A 17,462-nucleotide genomic window follows, 5' to 3' on the forward strand; every position below is an offset into this window, starting at 1 on the left:
GGTCTCCCTCGTACCGGATTCTTTAAGCAGTAAGGCAGTGGTATCCCGTATTACTATGGAGCAGCCAGTGGGAACCCTAGCAACTACCCGGCAGGGCTAAAGGGATGGAACAAACAAGTCATCCTAAGCGGCCCAATGGTAACAATGCTAGAAGGGCAAAAGTAAAATATTATCACCGCATCGAGCTTTTCGGGGACTATTGGTGGGAGGGTCTCCCCGGAGGGAAGCCCTGACAGTTTGGAGTAGTCATACATACAAAATACTCCGCCTCCCGGCCTGCCTCTCCATCTTCCCTCTCAGCACCTAGCCCAACGACGTTGTCCGTCCTGACGATTCGTGCTTTTGCTTTATTTTTCTCCGTCGAGCAGTGCTCCTCCCACGCTCATTACCAAACACCAGTTCCGCTGTGACGCTCACTCTTTTGCGCTCCAGTCGGACTCCTCTCGCTGTCGCCTAATACGTCGCTCTCTAGCCGCAGAATCAAATCTTGTCGCAGCTTTTGCAAGCCTGCGCCGGTCCAACAATCGTCGCAAAGACACCTTCGATCCTTGTTCCGTTTCTTTATCGTCAGATACCATAGAGTCTCGGCAGACCATTTTGTCCGACGTCGTATAACAGAGTTATATAAGACACAGGTCTTTCTCGGAAGCCTGCCACACGTCACTTCGACTGTATATCTTTTCCAACTTCAGCAAATATGCGATTCACTGCGATCTTGACCTCCATCTTCCTTCTCGCCGCACCCCAGTTGGTGGCGGCTGAAACGACCTCGACAACCACCACAACGATCACTAAGACCCTCATCCGGGCACATGTGGCCACGGTCACGCCGCAGAGTTCCGTCGCAGCCACTAGCACTCCTGCTGCCACATCTGCAGTGCCCACCACGTCGGCTGCTGCTGCCACCCAGACCGGCGGTGCAATGGGCATGGCTGGAAGCATCCCGGCTGTTCTTGTTGCGGGATCCTTTGCCCTGATCCTGGGTTCCACTGTTTAGTTGGGAGACAGACGGCCGTGCGAATTCAGTGGGAATCCACCAGGGACCTCTTGAGGTCGGCCGCTTTCACCTGGCATTCTTCTATGCTCTTCGATTGTATCCACTTTCGAAAGCAACGGAGGTCAACATCAAGCTTGTCCGGACACACTTGGTCCTTCATTTCTTTCTTGTTTAATTTTATCTTGGCCAAGGTCGACGACGCCTTTCCTCTTTTTCGTCTCCTGGAGAGGTGAGCGGCGACTTGACGATTCGCTTTGTCTTCTACCTCTTTGTTAGCAGGAGATCAGTGACGGGAACGGGACGGACGAGGACCAGATCTTACACTTCTTGATATACCCCTTTTTTATACCCCCTTTTATTTTTTCATCATGATTGCCTCGGATTGTTACGAGCTCCATGCTGTTTTTGTTTCTTCGCCTGAGCTGCGACTTCTTCTTGAAAGACCCCGGCCGCGCGAGGTCGTCGGGCCTTGAGTGGTCTTTTGAAGTGGATAAGCAGAACAGTAGTGAACAAAAGAAAAAGCGGGGGGCGTTTCGGAATGAAGGTTCCCACCTTTTTGATTATTCACCCTTCTTCTTTCGACGTCGGGACCTTCATCTTGGTATTATTTGAGGCTATGTGATGATCGTCTTTTTGGACTCTGAGATACCGATAGTTAAACGAGATTTATACATCGTCCAGATTACACTATGGTCTTTTGTTTCTGCTATAGATACTGTTCTAAAGACGGGATGAGCATGCGATGGACAATATGTAAACAGGAAGATCCGAGGAAAGACTGCGCGACAAGAGGGACGTCGTTGGATTTAATCTTGTGAAGCACACGGGATCGTCCCGTGTGTGTCGATCGAGGGGTGGACCTCATTCTCGGCAGTCTTGGGATCTGCAGGGTGCGCGCAGAACATTCCAAGGGCATAATCTATAAGCAGAGACCTGCAGCGTGATAAGAGTAGCAAGTCCTCGCATTTGCGGCGGACAGATGTTCTGACCTGTGTAGCCGTTGAAGGGCGACTTGTTCGCATCGCTGGCCAGGATGACGTTCCCCTCCGCGCCGTTATCAGTCACGCCACTGATTGGCCGAGACCGCGTCCAACGCGCGTGGAGTAAACAGTCCTCGTGCCCTCAGGAAGATGATATCCCGTCGGCCATCATAGCTCTGCTCATCATATCATTGCTTCCTCAGATCTCCTAAGCAAGTCGATCTTTCCTCGCTTATCAATTCCTGACCGCTTTTTTCCCAGCTGACCCTGGCGAGCTCGCGGTTCGCGGCGCAGACCCCTCCCGATCACTCCGCGCTCGCGTGCGCACCACCCGAATTACAAGAACTCCGGGGTATCCAACTCCCCCCTATTCACCTTCGCGCAAAAGACGGGGAACGGGGGGAGAACGAAGCTTCTTGAGTCACAATGGATAACGAGGTCCCTCTTCCTCCGCCGCCGCGGATCCGGCACCGTTCTTCACCCTCCAAGGCGACGTCGTCGTTGAATCCCGCGTTCCGGAAGTCTCGCCAGCTGTCGCGCGCTCCGTTTGACGACCTCTCGAGCCAGCCATCAAGCGACCCGGCTCTCTTCTCCAGCGACGACATTCCAGCCTCTGGGCTGGAGAACTACGACGGCCCCGGCGCCGCGGGCGGGATCAGTCGGAAACGGCGGTACAAGGGCACGTGGTGGGGTGAGATGGTGATGGACCCCAAGAGGAAGAGGGCCGACTTCAAGGAGAAGCGGCATGTGGACAGTGGTGTATGGATGGGCAGCGACGAGTCGTCCGCGGAGGTCTTCTCCCTAACTTCGGAGGATGCGTCGTCGTGCGGGGAGGAGTTTCTGAAGAACAATAATAATACCGCCAAACTGGGGCCGGCGAAGAGGGTCCAGAGCTTGCTTGGTATCGGTGGTGGAGATTCCAATGATGCGCGACGTGGACCGCCGCATGGACCGGTTTTTCAGCCTCGTGCCGCACTCCGCGTCGAGGAACCCAAGGAGCACCAGGTGGCTCGGGATATTGTGAATGAGTGTTTGGAAAAGGGTAAAGATAGTGTCGACCTGAGGTAGGCCCATTCAGTTTGAATGACCTTTAGAGAGAGAGCTGCATGCTAACATTTTCCCAGCCAGGGAGGTATGAGAACGATTCCTTCTGGTCTGCTAAGGCCTTTGCTCCACCTGACAAAGCAGCCTCCTGTGAGAGAACCACCGGTTAGCGAAAATATTTTCAGCTCTTTGGAGCCGTTTCTCCGGCTGTTTCTGTCTGGCAATCTGCTCACAAGTCTTCCCGCGGAACTATTTGAACTCGTGACTCTCAAGGTCCTGAGTCTGAGAAACAACAAGCTTACAGAGATCCCGCCTGCTATCCAAAACCTTAAAATGCTGCAGGAGATCAACGTCTCCGTTAACAGGTTGCAGCATCTACCATGGGAGATTCTACAGCTGGTCGGGAAGGGCGGCGAACTGAAACATTTGGTCGTCCATCCGAACCCGTTCCTTCAGTTCGAGGAAGCCGAAATCGAGGAGTGGCACCACGGAATCTGGGACGGCCGAAAGTCTTTAGACGACGAGCTGAAGTTTCGTGACTACATGGGCCTTCCTCCCGACGATGCATGGACTCCCATTCACGTCGCCACGGGCCCTGTCCGGCGCTTCAACATGGAAGGCCTCCCTGTGACGAGCGGGAAGAGCTACGGCGGATCCCAGACGCAGACCAGAATTGATGAGACATCCTCTCGGGTTCCATCGCTGCGCGAGATTTCTCTCCTGGCATGTAGCAAGTCCCCGTATTTTGAACAATTGTTCGAAACGGACATTTCCTCCTTCTGTCCGGAGCTCGTGACCCGCCTGCTCAGGCAGACGAGGGAGGTCCGCAACGCCGGCGGCAGAAAGTGCTCGGTGTGCAACCGGAGCTTTGTTATCCCACGTACGGAGTGGATTGAGTGGTGGGATTGCGCTTCCCATGAGAACGGCCTGAAAGGGCCTCGGGCGCCTGGGCAGAAATTGCGTCCGTTGCCGTTCTTGAGACGTGGTTGTAGCTGGGCTTGTGTCCCTGGCAGCCCGGAGGTGATCGACCGGGCGACTACCTAACTACAGAATTATGTGAGCTTTACCTGTAAGGCTAAAACTTGGGTCTGCTAGCTGCTAGCTGCTTCCAGGTTGGTCTGCTTCCAGAATGGTTGCATGACTGTGTACTTGGGTGGGGAGTAGCGATGGCAGGTATCTTTTGTGTGTTTACATAGTTCCCGGCCTGCGCGGCTGGGAGGGTTGGCGTTTGTGTATAACGTTACTTTCGAATGCCATTGCTGTGTACAGTATATCGGTTGTCTGTTGTCTCCCCTGTAGGATGTACTTTGTCCATGTGGAGTCTGGGGAGGGCTGAGTCAGCGGGTCCCGCTTCCCCATGTTTTACCCCAGTTTTCGGTCCCACCGGATAAGATGGAGATGATGGAGAAGAACAAGAAACGAACCGATACCATAGGACGTAGATTTCCAGAGCTGGCATGAGGGGCAGCGTCCATCCGCGCTCTCGTTCGTCCGCCGCCTCCACCCGGTCTTCCACCTCGATCCGCCGTCTTCTCTTCCTCCTGTGCTCCGCATCTTCTCCGCTACCATGACGCGTACCCCGCACGTCTCGAGATGGTATCCGAGATGGCGGTGTTTCAAAGAGAAGAGCTGATGCTGCTTCTCTGACGTTCTGTTGCTCTCTACCGGTCTTTTTTTTACCTGACATCCCTTCTTTGTCCTGTCCAGTTCTGTACCTATACCTCTGTACCCGTATTCCTAGACTTCTCCCATCATTATGGCTGCAACAATTATCCCCCAAGTGCCTCAGGAGCTGCCCCAGCAGCCCCCTGTGCCAACATCAACAACAGAACTCACAGAACCTCTCCCCAATGCGGCCCAGATCCCGCTGGACAGCTTCAAGCTGCCCGACTTCCCTCCCCAGGCGGCCCATCTCCAGGCCCTGACCCTGACCTCAGACATCAAGCCCACGGACTACTCCGACCAGCTGACCACGGCGCTCGACCCGGAGGTGATCCCCTCCTCGTTTCCTCGGGGCATCGAGGCCCTGACGATGGAGCTCTTCTCGCTGGGCTACCCGCCGCCCTTCCTGGCGAAGCTGGCCCGGGCCCTACCCAAGCTGAAGACGCTCACGCTGTACAGCCAGCTGGTCGACGGCGTCGGGGACGGCTCGCGCCGGGACGCGGGCGAGTTCTTCAACGACGTCCTCGTCGGCAGGAAAGAGAACGGCGGTGGGCTCCGCGAGCTGCACCTCATCGACACGTTCTCCCGCAAGGGCTTCGTCGCCGGGTTGGGCGCTATCCTCGAGGATCTGAACACGCCGGACCCCGGCACGGGGGCTCCCAGGAGGAGCATGCTCCGTTTTCTGGAGATCGCGTACACGTACCGGGGCCATTCGGATTCGAATTTCCTCTCCCGTATCCCCGGGGAGGAGATTCCGACCATGTTGGTCCCCGGGCTGATGGCCGCGTCGTTCAGTCTCGCTGCGCCTCCGACGAGTTCCTCGGACCCGTCCTCGTCAGAGTTCCCTGAAGATCCAGCAGACGTCGATGAGAACGGCATCCCGATCCCGGGCCGGAAACCGGAGGGCATCATCCCCCTGCCGCAGTCGAATCCCGGGACGGCCATCCTGGTCCGGAAATTGACCGGTGGAGTCGTCGAGGATAACAACAATGATGAGAGAACCCTCGTCACCAAGAAAGACGCCGACAAAGAGAGAGAAAAGCAAGAAGAAGAAGAAGAAGAAGAGAACGTCCGCCCCCCGGGCTCCGGTCCCGGTCCACAGAACCTGAAGATGCTCGACTCCACCATCTACACGCTCGACACGACGCAGCTGGCGGAGATCGTGCGGTTCCAGAAAGGTCTGGCCGTCCTGAGCGCGAGTGTGCTTGTCGGAGCGAGCGAGACGGCCAAGGCGGCCCTGCTGGAGGCGCTCCGGGGTGGCAAGGATGACGGCGACAGCGGCAAGGAGCTCGAGATCGTGGAGATCGTGGGCGTCCCTGATGCGGAGTTTGATAAGGAGGTGAGTATTCCAGTCAAACTATCCATTTCTCTCTATCTACATGCCTAACAACAACTAACTCTTAACCAAACCAGACCTCCTCCTCCGAATCCTCCTCATCAACCCCCTCCCGCGAACTGCTCCAAAAGGTATTTCCTTCCGCGTCCGACATGCAAGAACTCTCGACGCACCTGCCCCGGCTCGAGAGCCTCCGGATGACCATCCTGCGCGCGTCGAGTTTCGGCTCCGTGGAGTGGACGCGGTCTGCGGACGGGAAGTGGACCGGTGGATTAGTAGTGGAGGGGAAGAAAGAAGAGACTAATGAAGCTCAGAAAAAGGGCGCAAAGGTTTAGAAAGGTAGAATCTCTTGGTATTTGTTGGTTTCGAGGTTGGTCTTTATGTCTACTTGTGTCTCTCTGGCTTCTTTTGGTACGTCTATCAAAGGTATTTATTTATCTAGGCAGTAGATATATATTATCCCATATACTTCTGGATGAAACGCGCAGTACTACTCCGTATAGATTTATATCAAAAGACACGCGAACACGTAAAGAAGTAACAATTACAGGACTAAAGTACTTATATTGTACAATGTACTATAGACTACATGCATACAGACAGGTAGATAAATTATAATTGCTTCCCTGCTGTGTACTATATACTTATCAATTACCTGTGCCGCATATATATACTGTACCTCGCTAAACGCTAATCTTCCAGGACAGCAACTCATTGTGATATATATATGACGCTACACGAAGTAAGTACATAGGTAGATGTATGTATAAAATCAACCACTCCCCATCCAACCCCAAGCCCCACAAAAAATTCCAAACTCTATATATATTTCCCTCGACAAAGAAGCAGAAACCTATGCACTTACTTATTTATTTCATCTTCTTCGCCTCCTCCCTCAACTCCGTGGACATGCCCTTCCTCTCGATATCCGCCGCCCACAGCGCCGCGCCGATGGTGTTCGTGAACGAGAACGCCAGCGACGCAAAGGGGACCATCTCGAAGATGAACGCGGTGATGCCGAAGCTGTAATCGACATTAGCCCGGGAAAAAAAGAGGTAGTTTATAAAAGTGACAGAAAAAGGAAAAAAAAAGAAAAGAAAACATACCTCGTATACGCCGCCCGATTCCTCTCCACCCACTCCTCCCTCCTCCTCCTCCCCCACCCCTTGAGCTGAAAATACCTCTCATGCACCACCGGCCCGATCCTCTTCCCCTGCACGACCACATACAGCACCGTCCCGACCACGGGGACAAAATTCAACGGCAGATACAGCATCTCCCTCAGGATCTCCTTCATCGAGAACCGCGCCAGCGGCCTCTTCAGCATCGTCCCCAACCGCTCGATCGGATCCTCCCCATCCCCGGTTTCGTGAGCGGGCTTAATCTGTCTTCCATCCGCGACGAGGGCCTCGTGGCCCTGCGCGACGAGCGTCCCGTCAAAGGTATCCGTCAGGGCGTCGTGGAGGAGGAAGGACCGGGCGATGGTTGTGGTGATGGTGGAGCTCTCGCTCAGGACGAGGAGGGCCGCGGAGAAAGGGGCGATGAGGGGACCGCTGGTGATGGTGAGCACGGCGGCCTGCGGGATGTAGGTGAAGAAGAACATGGCGGAGGTGACGCCCACGCCGACGGAGAGGGTTGGGCCGAGTTGGGCTTTCAGGGGTGCCCAGAGGTTGCGGTGGGAGAGGAAGTAGATGAGGCCCTGGGAGAGAGAGAGAAAGGCATGGTTAGTTGGTTATAGATAGGTACCTACGTGGGTAGTTATTGATGCCGGGGATTTGTTTATCATGGCAGAGAGAATGATGGCGGTGCAGTCGAGTTCGAGGTCCACTCACCTTCACGGGGTAAAGGTATGCGCCTGATTTGGCACCATCCTTGGCCAATTCCCTCAAGTGCTGCGCCTCTTCGGACGCAATCTCCTTGAGCTGGTCTTCCATTTTTCTGTTATGCTTGGGGGGATTCTACAGACCCCGAAGCACGATGCAATCTACATCGCAAGCGTCAGACGCGGCGCATGAGCACGATGTCATGTGCATCGCGATCAGCGCCCGGAGATGACGTCACGGGAACAGGCCCCGCACGTCACGTGCTCTGATCGCTGATACGCTCCATTGAGGTCTGTATATCAGGTTATTTCCCTTACTACAGCGTTTTTCTCAAGTCTGCCAAGTCTACTGATTTGGAACGAGATGAATAATCTCATATAAGAGGGAAGACCTTGCTTTTGACCAGGTTAGATACCTAAAGAATAGATGTGGAGTAACGATGTGACGATGTACTGTACGAAACATTCAAGCAATGGTGTAGACTGGGACCACGTAGACGCGCAAAAAAGAGAAGGTCGAAGCAAGAAACAGATACGCTTTGTCCCAGCCGTGTTCCATAGTTACATCCCAGCCTTTCCTCGGTTGCGACCAGCACTCCTTGTATACCCTCCAAACGCCAGACCACTCGTGCACAAAGAAAAATCAAACGACCGCTAATCAAGTACAAACGAGAAGATGATCACACTAGTAAGGAGGCCATATAAAGCCTTTTAGAAGAGATTCGGGTGGGCTTCCGGTGCGCGTTTCATGGTGAAAAGAGGGGGTCAAAGAGCGTTATCTGTTCCTGTCGGTTCGAGCCTGATGCCAGATGGTGTCACCGCTAAGCGCCGAGAAGCTTAATGAAGCAAAATTTCTCCAGCTGGATTGAGGCACGTGCTCGTTCAGTAGAGGAACGGCTGAGCCATCGCCCCGTTCCAGGTCCGACACATCGTCTTCCGAACTACCAGAAACCAGAACGCCGGCCTCCTGAGGGCCATTACGGCTTTCGAGAGCACGAGATTGAATATCATCCGCTGTCCGCTCGTTCTGCTCATGCCTTTCAGCAGCGGTGTAGTGAGCCATGGAGCGAACAACATCCCCTTTGCATATTGGACAAGTGCGTCGACGCGTTGTGAGCCACGGAGTGCTAGATTAAACGGTCAGCAGGACTTGGATCAGGAAGAGCATCATCACAAACTTACATGCACTCGGCGTGGAATTCATGTCCACAGGGCAAGCTCATCACCCTGCTTTCTCCATCCACATACTCTTCAAGGCAAACAACACACTCAACCTGTCTTCCAGTATATTTACGTCGCCAGAGACTGGATCCTGAGCTCGACTTCTCTCCGGATGGTGCTTCCTTAGCCGCCTCCGCTGCACTAGAAACAATTCCAGATGTAGTCTGGGAGCGCGGTCTGGACCGTGCAGATGGTGAACGAGAACCAGAAACGAGGAGAGGTGAGGTGGGCGTAGAGGCTCCGGGACTAGCTGATGACTGGGACGTAGAGGAGGATGCTGGCATGGTATGATAAGTCCTTACTGGCAGCCGATCAACAACGGATTTGGGCGCTCGCCAGCGTCGCCGCCGAATGCGAGATCGGAGCAGCAGTAGAGCATATACAACCGTCAAGGTGACCAGAGGGCTCACCACTAAGACCAGAAGAGTGTCGAAGAAGGGGCTCGTAGACATGCTGGTTGGTGTCAGAGTGACCCAGAGACCCTCATGTTCCCCTGATTCGCCGTGCTTGCCCTGGGTTGGCTTGTTCTGCGAGTTTGGTATCTTGACGAGCTTCTCGCCCTTCGGGGTCTCCTGGACTCCTTCTGGAGAAGACTTGCCAGATCCCAACTCCTTATCTTCAGCCCAGCCAAAATGATTGGAAAACCAGTTTCCTGCTTTAGAATCACCGGACTTGGCATCAGCGACGACATCAAGGCTGTCAGAGTTTGGCTTCTTGTTATTTGTAGATTTGTCAGGATTCATATACTCGCCGCTTCCGGGAGTTATGCTCCCTCCCTTGAGGCCGTTAGATCCAGAGTTTGAGTTCTTATCACCATCATGGGCACCTGCACCTGCTCCCTTGGGCTTCCCTGGAGCGGCGCTTGGCTGCGGGACTGAACGACTCTTCGGGGCTACCAGATCAGGATCACGCCAATCCTGTACGCCAATGACAAAACCATCCCCGTCAACACTGGAGCCAGACTCTGGTTTCTTGGAATTGCTTGATCGGCCATCAGCAGTTTCTCTGCTCTTGTCAGCTGGTGCTTTCGCGCCGCTAGAAGTTTCTTCCTCTTCCCGGTTGCCGACTATAACCCAATCGATATTTCCACTGCTTGGAGGTCGTCGACTATCTTCTGGGAGATGCCAGGAATAACTACTGTCACTAGAAAGGCCCACAAGAGAGAGAATCCAATGCAGCAATCCTCTTTTTGAACCAGAAGAGCCAGAGGTACCTGTAAGATCTCCACGGAGCTCAGAGCGGCTAGTCGAAGCCGGAGTTGGGGCCGCTTTGGTAGTCGTTGTGAAGCCAGAGCCACGTTTCCCAGAACTATCTTTGCTGAGCGGCTTTTTGGTGCTCCCTTTCACATGTAGGGTCTTGGAGCCATCATCCGCATCATCCACAGTCTGTGGAGGGATAAGAGATGACAGGAGATGCGCTGTGGTGTGAGAAGTAAAAACAGCAGGGATTGTAATGTTTGAAGTATCACCACGCGCGTACATGGTAACCAGGCTTCCACCCCTTGTATCGTCGCCAACAATGAGAGCCACTCCGCCTCGTCTCTGGACCCATTTGACCTTCTCTAAGAAGCCACAGCCGCCTCTACTCAATAACACAATCTTGCCGGCAATCTCAGCACTCTCTTGCAGGGACTGTATGTCAGCATGTGTGGGCGGCTTGTTCTTGGCCTCAGAGCTACTCGGGCCAGGGAAATCCGAGTCTGGAAGCGGGTGATGGAGGTGGTCGTCTGTCCCGTCATCCGCAGACGGAGGAGCACCTGTGTCGCTTCGGTCCTTTTGAAGCTTCGAATCTCGATCGGAATCGCTCCTAGGGAGGATTCGTGAGATAGAACCATCAGGCCCAGAGCCGGGTTGGGTGACAGCCTTTCTATCAGTGCTCTTATCTGTGCCTTTGGCCAGTTTGTGCTGCTTGTCTCCTTCTCCCCAGCCTGGCACGTCTGAACAGCCCAGCTCTCCTTCAGCCCCCGCAGTAGCTCCTCCTTTGCGAAGGGTATCGTCGCCGAACCCGCTTCCGATCCATAGCTGGCCACTGAGCCCCTTGGCCGGCAATGATGGCCCAAACGCTGCAGGCCGGGCCAAAAAGAAAGTCGAGTTGTCATCCGTCAGGCTGATTATTGCTGACGGGGGAAAGAGGGAGGAAGGAGCGTTGAAGGAGAAGAGGGCGCGCAACCGGCTCGTCCGACCAGCGAACGAGTCAGCGGAGGCATCCTGACGCGGATGGGCGGAAAGGAGCGACAAGCAGGTGAGCAGGATAGGAAGAAAAATGAAGCAAAGTATAAGGAGAATTAACCGTGGAGGTCGCATGTCGACAGACGGGGGCCACCCGGACGGTGCCCGACGGGATGATGATGGATACCTAGCTATAGAGGGACTCGTATGACCAATCAAGCGGCCTTTGAGAGCAGACCACAGCGGCTGCTCATCTAGGAGAGCCGGGGTCGATGAAAACGAGACAAGAATCAATAGGAGATGAGAGAAGCTAAGAAACAGAGACGATGAGGAGGGGCATGAGCTGGGATGGAGGAACAGCAGGAAGGGTATGGGGCGTGGGCATGGGGGCATGCGCCTGAGACCGGGCGGCGAGGCGAGGCAGATAGTCCATGACGGCGGCGACAGGCGCCGAGACCGTCACGGGACCTTGCCTCGGCCCTGCACTGCCTGAGGCAGTCCTCTCTCCCTGTCCATAACGAAGACCGCGTTACGTTCCACTCCAGTATCGCAGAGCTTGCGTAGTGTCGATGGTATACGGTATGCTCCGCCCATCCTTTCACGTCTCGGATATCTTGCAGTCCTACCCTCCCCTGTGTGCCTTGCTTGGCATCTGGTATGCAGCAAAGGAGCTGGCCCCTCCCTCAACGTATCGATCATCTCTGCCATCTCCCTACGCATATGAAGATCCTGCGATAAGGAGCCGTGTCTACATACATGCCTAATCGGCTGCATACTGCGTACGTGTACCTAGTCTCGATGAGAACTGATCATCGTCCCAGCGATCCGTCCTGTGCCATTGATTTTGAACCTTCCCTGCTAACGGAGTCTTATTTGTTGCAGAGAATGGACTGCAGCGTGATACCCGCAAGACACACACTGCAAGGAGGAACCAAGAGATGTTATACGAGTATCGGCGTCCAGGGTCTTTCTCCCCATCATTCCATCCACGATCTCTTATCTCTGGATCGGACCCAGTTGGCGGGCGGGGCCGCTGTGGCGGATGCTCTTCCGCTGTGGCTGGTGAGCGGGTATGACGATCGATGACAGCATCACTCGTTCATATAGATCATCCAGAGTGCTGGACCGGCAGCAAACCTGGTTCATCGCCACCGTCATCCAGGTTTGCGGTTACGTTCTCCAAGCGAGGTGTCTGGGCCAGCTCTCATACACGTTTGCCAGGGCGTGATGACCACGCCCCTCCCGAGCCGAATTTGCAGTGTTGTGGTAGTAGAACGTCATGCCTTCCGGATGGAGCCAATAAGAGATCTCCCCATGCTTGTATCTTCGCTCTCCATAGCTGTTTTTCAGGGAGTACGGATGGCATCATGGAGCCTTGAGGGCTAGCCCTCTCTTCCAGGTGAAGAGTCATGATTTAAAGCCCGGACTGCTCCCTCTCAAGCCATGGGTTTAGACAAAGCAACTCCGTGGAACATTGAATACCAGATCTCATACTACTTACCATAACTGCCCGTCATGCCCGACTTTCTCCACAAGGTCAAGGACGCCGTAACTGGCAACAAACATACTGCCCACACTTCGTCTAACGCTGGGCCTCACAATTCCAGCCTTGCCAACAAGGCCGACCCCCGTGTTGACAGTGATCTGGGTAGGTCTTCTGCAAAATATGTTGACTATCTATAATTTCTAACGTTTATAGATCGCCGTGGTGCTCCTGGCGGAACCACTGGTGTCTACGGCACTGGTTCGACCAATGCTGGCCCGCGTGATTACAACCTTGCCAACAAGGCCGATCCTCGCGTGGACAGTGATCGAGGTAGGTCTTCAATAACTGCGATGTTTATCGATTATATCTGACACCGGTATTTTAGACCACCGTGGTGCCCCAGGGGGTGTAACCGGCGGCTACGGTACCGGCTCGACCAATGCCGGTCCACATCATTCTAATGTTGCCAACAAACTCGATCCCCGTGTTGACAGCGACCGTGGTAAGTGTGCAGCAACCAAGGATATCTCTAACACGCAATTGCTAAACTCCCCTTAGACAACCGTGGTGCCCCTGACGGTGTGACTGGCGGCTACTATGGTAGCGGTTCGACCAACGCTGGCCCACACAATTCCAACGTTGCCAACAAACTTGATCCCCGTGTCGACAGTGATCGTGGTAAGTGTATAGAAATATATGTCTTTGTGTGACGGTATTTCTAACCTTCTCTTAGACAACCGCGATGCCACCAGGAGCTTAGAAAACCGTAACGCCCCTGGCGGCATTGTTGGCGACCCGTACAACGCCGAAGTGACCAACGTGGGACCGCATCATTCAAAGACAGCTAACAAGCTGGACCCAAGGTGAGCGAATCAGGCTCGATAATCCTCTGTCCAAATGCTAAGAGGTAAAATGCAGGGTTGACTCCGACGTGGACAACCGCGCTCGTCACCAAGACTTCGGCCGCGGTACACTTGGAGGAGAAGACAGCTATATCACTTCTGGATCTGGAACCAACAGCAGAACATCTGGTCCACACAACTCACATTTAGCCAACAAGCTGGACCCGAGAGGTGTCAATCTTGATGGAAACAGTACCATTCCAGGAACCGCAACTCGCGTGTAGGTTACCAATCTGGCGGCTATCTGTTGGTGTTTCAACAGAAATTGTCGTGAAGCCGGCCAGGTACGCGCAAGCGTGATGAGTTTTCATGACCGTGAGCCAGAAATCGCACACGAGTGTCTTCTTCGCCGTCCGCGATTACGGTGGCAGCTCGTTTCAATTAGCAGAGTTGGAAATCACTCCTTGACGGGTTAAACAGCATATTATGACGATGTGATGAACTTACCCCCTTGTTTTTTTTTGAACTCTTGCAACGTCATTCCCTGATTTTTATGTATTGTACAATAGCTAAATAATACCTATATACCACAATGATGAGGGCTATGTTATTGTGCACGACAGAAGACAATTAATGTCAACTTCTTCCTTCCTTCCTTCCTTGTAACTCGAGATTCGTCCATCAAAATTCGCATTCTCCAGATCTAGAGTTCCAATGTTGTTGGCAGTTGAAAAGAACCACCAAACAAGTCATCCACTTTGGATAACGGACGTCGCTTGAGGGCACAAAACCCATTAAGCCAGCCCATGCAGCTCACGTTGGACACTGCCAGATAAAAGTATTCAAACATACTAAGATAATATATCCTCTGAATTGATTCATCTCTTTTCTAGGTCGCTTTCCGGGAAAAAAGGACTTCACTGCAATTACAAAAGTCTATGCGTGGACGACATAATGTTTGGTATTCTCTTTTGACATGGTTATCTGGAGTCGCAGCGCGTTGTACTCTTCTCTTGGATCCTTATCTGTCTCCAAGAGAGGCAAAAACCTTGACTGTAATACCAGGCCACATTGAGAAGGACGGCGTTATTTACAATGAGCTGCAAGATCTTGAAAGAAGAACCCTTTTTTTGCTGAAAGGTATCGCAAAAAGCCAGCGCATTTTAAAGGTATTTGCAATGAGAATTCCTCTTTGAGATTGCTCGTCAAGGAGCTCTTTGGCCTAGAGGTGCATTACTTCTGGGAACATTCCCCACTCGGACAACCATCCAGGCAAGAGACATATAACTTTCCAGACAATCCTTCGACGTCTTTGATCGGTGCTTTTGGGATCGCCAACCTTCGGACTTATCTCGTGTCCGGAACTTGCGTGGCGCAGTGCCTATGGCGAAGAGTCATTTTAACCCTGGAGAACAATAAAATCCCATGCATCTGTTCTGAGATTCAGAAAATTGTCTCAAGGGAAACCGGCTACACATCTGATATATTTCCACAGCCAGGAGAGTGGGTCCTCAAGAAAGATGATATCTCAGATCGTGGATATAATGTGTTAATTGAACGTGGCCCTCTCAAGATGCTATATTGCCTTGTCAACGACCTCGAGATTACCGATTTCACAGTCATGGTTGCTTCAGGCTGTGTTGTCTGCACGGGACTTGAAGCGTTTGGATACTCGCATCTTAGTGACAAGACTGTATATCCAAGAATAATCAAGTATAATGTAAATGGCTTGGATGGTGAGTTGACCATTCAAATCGACACTGAGACGAGACGGAGCTAGCTTGCTACTATAATTATCAGTTATAACTGCTGAGTACTGTCAAGTGCAAAGGTGGTTCTTTGCCTGAAGTGTTGCAATGATCTGCCTAAATGACCCAAATGTGGTTTCCTTATTCGCTTATGCTGAAGTGGCCTACTTTTCCTTTTCAATCATGCTTAAGAATGACCTATTCTAGTTACCATAAAGAACATAGATAGCTCATACAATCAATAGTTTTAAACTCGGCTCCTTTGGCTGTTCAACCGAAAGGATGTAACAGTGCTCAGGCGGGATACCTAGGTAACTCGGACCTCAGATGCCATTTTCAATACTAGATAAAGCTATTAGCAGAATACTAAATCCGTTACTGCATCCAGTGTGATAGATATTTTTTAACTGACCATAAGAATAAGTCGTGGTGGCTCATGTGAATACTAAGGGACGATAGAAAGCTTGGGAACGTTCCCTGGGCATCTCACCTCTATGGCACATGAGCTCCATGACGACGGCGCTGGATGGGATAGGGAAGTGGGATTACATTGCACTTTTTTTATTTGGATTAGTCTATTGAACTACTTCAACACGGTGGGTACTAGGTAATGAGCAGGCTGTCGACGCTGGAAGTGATCATTGGCGGATCACACAGGCAGTGACACAGGGGGTATTCTTATTAATTGTCAACCAGATAATATTAGTATTAATCTGGGAATAGATGTCATGGCCTCTTTTTCTGACCAAGCAGTCTTTTTGGTCGATGTTAATTATGCAATAGAGAATGATAAGGCAGATGCCATGATTCCTCAAGAACATAACAGCAGCCCTGTTGTTACATGTATCCGAACGCCGTCCTACAAAGTGTGGAAATAAAATTGGTTTCGTTGCTCTAGCCGGACAACTCCGTATGTACTAGGTTACCTACCTAGCATTCAGGGATCACTATGGTCCGGCGGGGCAACAACGACGCTCCTTGTTCTTCAGGCAACTCAACTGTAGAGCTTCATTGATACCTCTAATTTCCAGCCTACTGGCGATATATATTCAGGAAAAAGTTTTGATGGTCATGGAAGCACCCATTGTGTCCCCAATTCCCTCTGTGGACGAGCATAGACAATGGCTGTTTAGACTTCTTCAACAGGTAATTCTGCCCTTGAATAGTATTCCATCCTTTTTGATAGAGAAAAGGAATAATGATCAGAAAGGAAAATATTGGTCCCCAGCCTGGACATACACAAGGGGCGTCACTTTCTAGGTATTTCTTATCTGCCAAAGTAGGTAGGGTTCAACGAGAATGATCGCCGGAAAGTATCTCTTTGAGTTTAGCGGGCGTACGAGGTCAATGCTTAACTAGTAGTAGCCGTCTGAGTTTATCTAATCATGACACGTCAATGCTGTTGACTCGAGTCGATTCTGTAGAACGATTAAGTCGACATCGTCGTGAATCGAAGGCAGACAGTTCTAGTCCTATAATAACTGGATACAGGAAGCAGTGTCAGCTTTTGATTTTAATCCAACAAGGCGGCACCTGACCTTTTAGGTTGTACAGTGGTTACCTCAAGTCTCCAAATACGAAACCCACATGCAATGGATCGAAAGCCTTTGGTTCCACGTTAGCCATTAAGTGGAATGGTCTTTCCCTCTTCTTATCTCCTCTTTTCCTCAAGCAAACAGGGGGATGTCGCTGTTTGGTTTTCGTTTTCAGTTTCTCATAAATGCTATGATGTTTTCACCATTCTCTTCGATTTGTTTTCAGCTACCAGGTATTTATGCTATAGCTGTGGTTTGATGTTTTCTTTTCATCTTGATTGGTTCTTTTTAGGAGACCCGTCTTCAGAAAATCAACCTGAATTTCTGATCAATCTCCAGGCGGCTAGCCAGGAAATAGTACCCTCACGCGTTGATGTTGCGTTTAGGGTAGAGCTTCATCGGTCTGCCATTGTCAAGATGAACTATCTTCCCAGAGCCAGGACTGAGAATGGCTCTTCTGTGTTCTTTCTAGTTATGAACCTCCAGCAAAGTATTCTCGGCTTCTATGCTTAATATGAGTGGGACCTGGTGCCAGGGCATATTTCAAATGGAGTGCCATGCAGTAAGGTTGCTGCTAGATGGTTTCTCCACGTATTGTTTGTGACTTGACTTATGTTTGCA

General features: G+C 52.0%; 8 protein-coding genes across 8 annotated transcripts; 5 read left to right on the forward strand and 3 right to left on the reverse strand.

Annotated features, from left to right (window-relative positions):
- Positions 1-697: 697 nt before the first annotated feature.
- VTN00DRAFT_1690 (uncharacterized protein) lies at positions 698-997 on the forward strand (the record flags this gene model as incomplete). The annotated part of the gene is made up of 1 exon (XM_069427825.1): positions 698-997. The coding sequence occupies one exon, from the start codon at positions 698-700 to the stop codon at positions 995-997; it is 300 nt and encodes a 99-aa protein (XP_069292392.1).
- A 25-nt stretch (positions 998-1,022) lies between these two features.
- On the reverse strand, positions 1,023-1,395 carry VTN00DRAFT_1691 (uncharacterized protein; the record flags this gene model as incomplete). Its single annotated transcript, XM_069427826.1, has 2 exons — positions 1,023-1,258; positions 1,347-1,395. 2 exons carry the CDS (start codon positions 1,393-1,395, stop codon positions 1,023-1,025), a joined length of 285 nt encoding a protein of 94 aa, XP_069292393.1.
- Positions 1,396-2,403: 1,008 nt separating this feature from the next.
- On the forward strand, positions 2,404-4,065 carry VTN00DRAFT_1692 (uncharacterized protein; the record flags this gene model as incomplete). Its single annotated transcript, XM_069427827.1, has 2 exons — positions 2,404-3,041; positions 3,102-4,065. The coding sequence occupies 2 exons, from the start codon at positions 2,404-2,406 to the stop codon at positions 4,063-4,065; spliced, it is 1,602 nt and encodes a 533-aa protein (XP_069292394.1).
- Positions 4,066-4,777: 712 nt separating this feature from the next.
- Positions 4,778-6,354, forward strand: VTN00DRAFT_1693 (uncharacterized protein; the record flags this gene model as incomplete). The annotated part of the gene is made up of 2 exons (XM_069427828.1): positions 4,778-6,022; positions 6,097-6,354. The coding sequence occupies 2 exons, from the start codon at positions 4,778-4,780 to the stop codon at positions 6,352-6,354; spliced, it is 1,503 nt and encodes a 500-aa protein (XP_069292395.1).
- Positions 6,355-6,888: 534 nt separating this feature from the next.
- Positions 6,889-7,953, reverse strand: VTN00DRAFT_1694 (uncharacterized protein; the record flags this gene model as incomplete). Its single annotated transcript, XM_069427829.1, has 3 exons — positions 6,889-7,042; positions 7,126-7,718; positions 7,852-7,953. 3 exons carry the CDS (start codon positions 7,951-7,953, stop codon positions 6,889-6,891), a joined length of 849 nt encoding a protein of 282 aa, XP_069292396.1.
- Positions 7,954-8,268: 315 nt separating this feature from the next.
- VTN00DRAFT_1695 (uncharacterized protein) lies at positions 8,269-8,499 on the forward strand (the record flags this gene model as incomplete). The annotated part of the gene is made up of 1 exon (XM_069427830.1): positions 8,269-8,499. The coding sequence occupies one exon, from the start codon at positions 8,269-8,271 to the stop codon at positions 8,497-8,499; it is 231 nt and encodes a 76-aa protein (XP_069292397.1).
- Positions 8,500-8,616: 117 nt separating this feature from the next.
- Positions 8,617-11,365, reverse strand: VTN00DRAFT_1696 (uncharacterized protein; the record flags this gene model as incomplete). The annotated part of the gene is made up of 2 exons (XM_069427831.1): positions 8,617-8,968; positions 9,024-11,365. The coding sequence occupies 2 exons, from the start codon at positions 11,363-11,365 to the stop codon at positions 8,617-8,619; spliced, it is 2,694 nt and encodes an 897-aa protein (XP_069292398.1).
- Positions 11,366-12,745: 1,380 nt separating this feature from the next.
- VTN00DRAFT_1697 (uncharacterized protein) lies at positions 12,746-13,842 on the forward strand (the record flags this gene model as incomplete). The annotated part of the gene is made up of 6 exons (XM_069427832.1): positions 12,746-12,878; positions 12,930-13,046; positions 13,102-13,218; positions 13,275-13,394; positions 13,450-13,579; positions 13,635-13,842. 6 exons carry the CDS (start codon positions 12,746-12,748, stop codon positions 13,840-13,842), a joined length of 825 nt encoding a protein of 274 aa, XP_069292399.1.
- Between the last annotated feature and the right edge of the window lie 3,620 nt (positions 13,843-17,462).

This window comes from Thermoascus crustaceus, assembly GCF_041956765.1.
Source record: "Thermoascus crustaceus strain CBS 181.67 unplaced genomic scaffold VTN00scaffold_1, whole genome shotgun sequence".
NCBI classification, from domain to species: domain Eukaryota; kingdom Fungi; phylum Ascomycota; class Eurotiomycetes; order Eurotiales; family Thermoascaceae; genus Thermoascus; species Thermoascus crustaceus.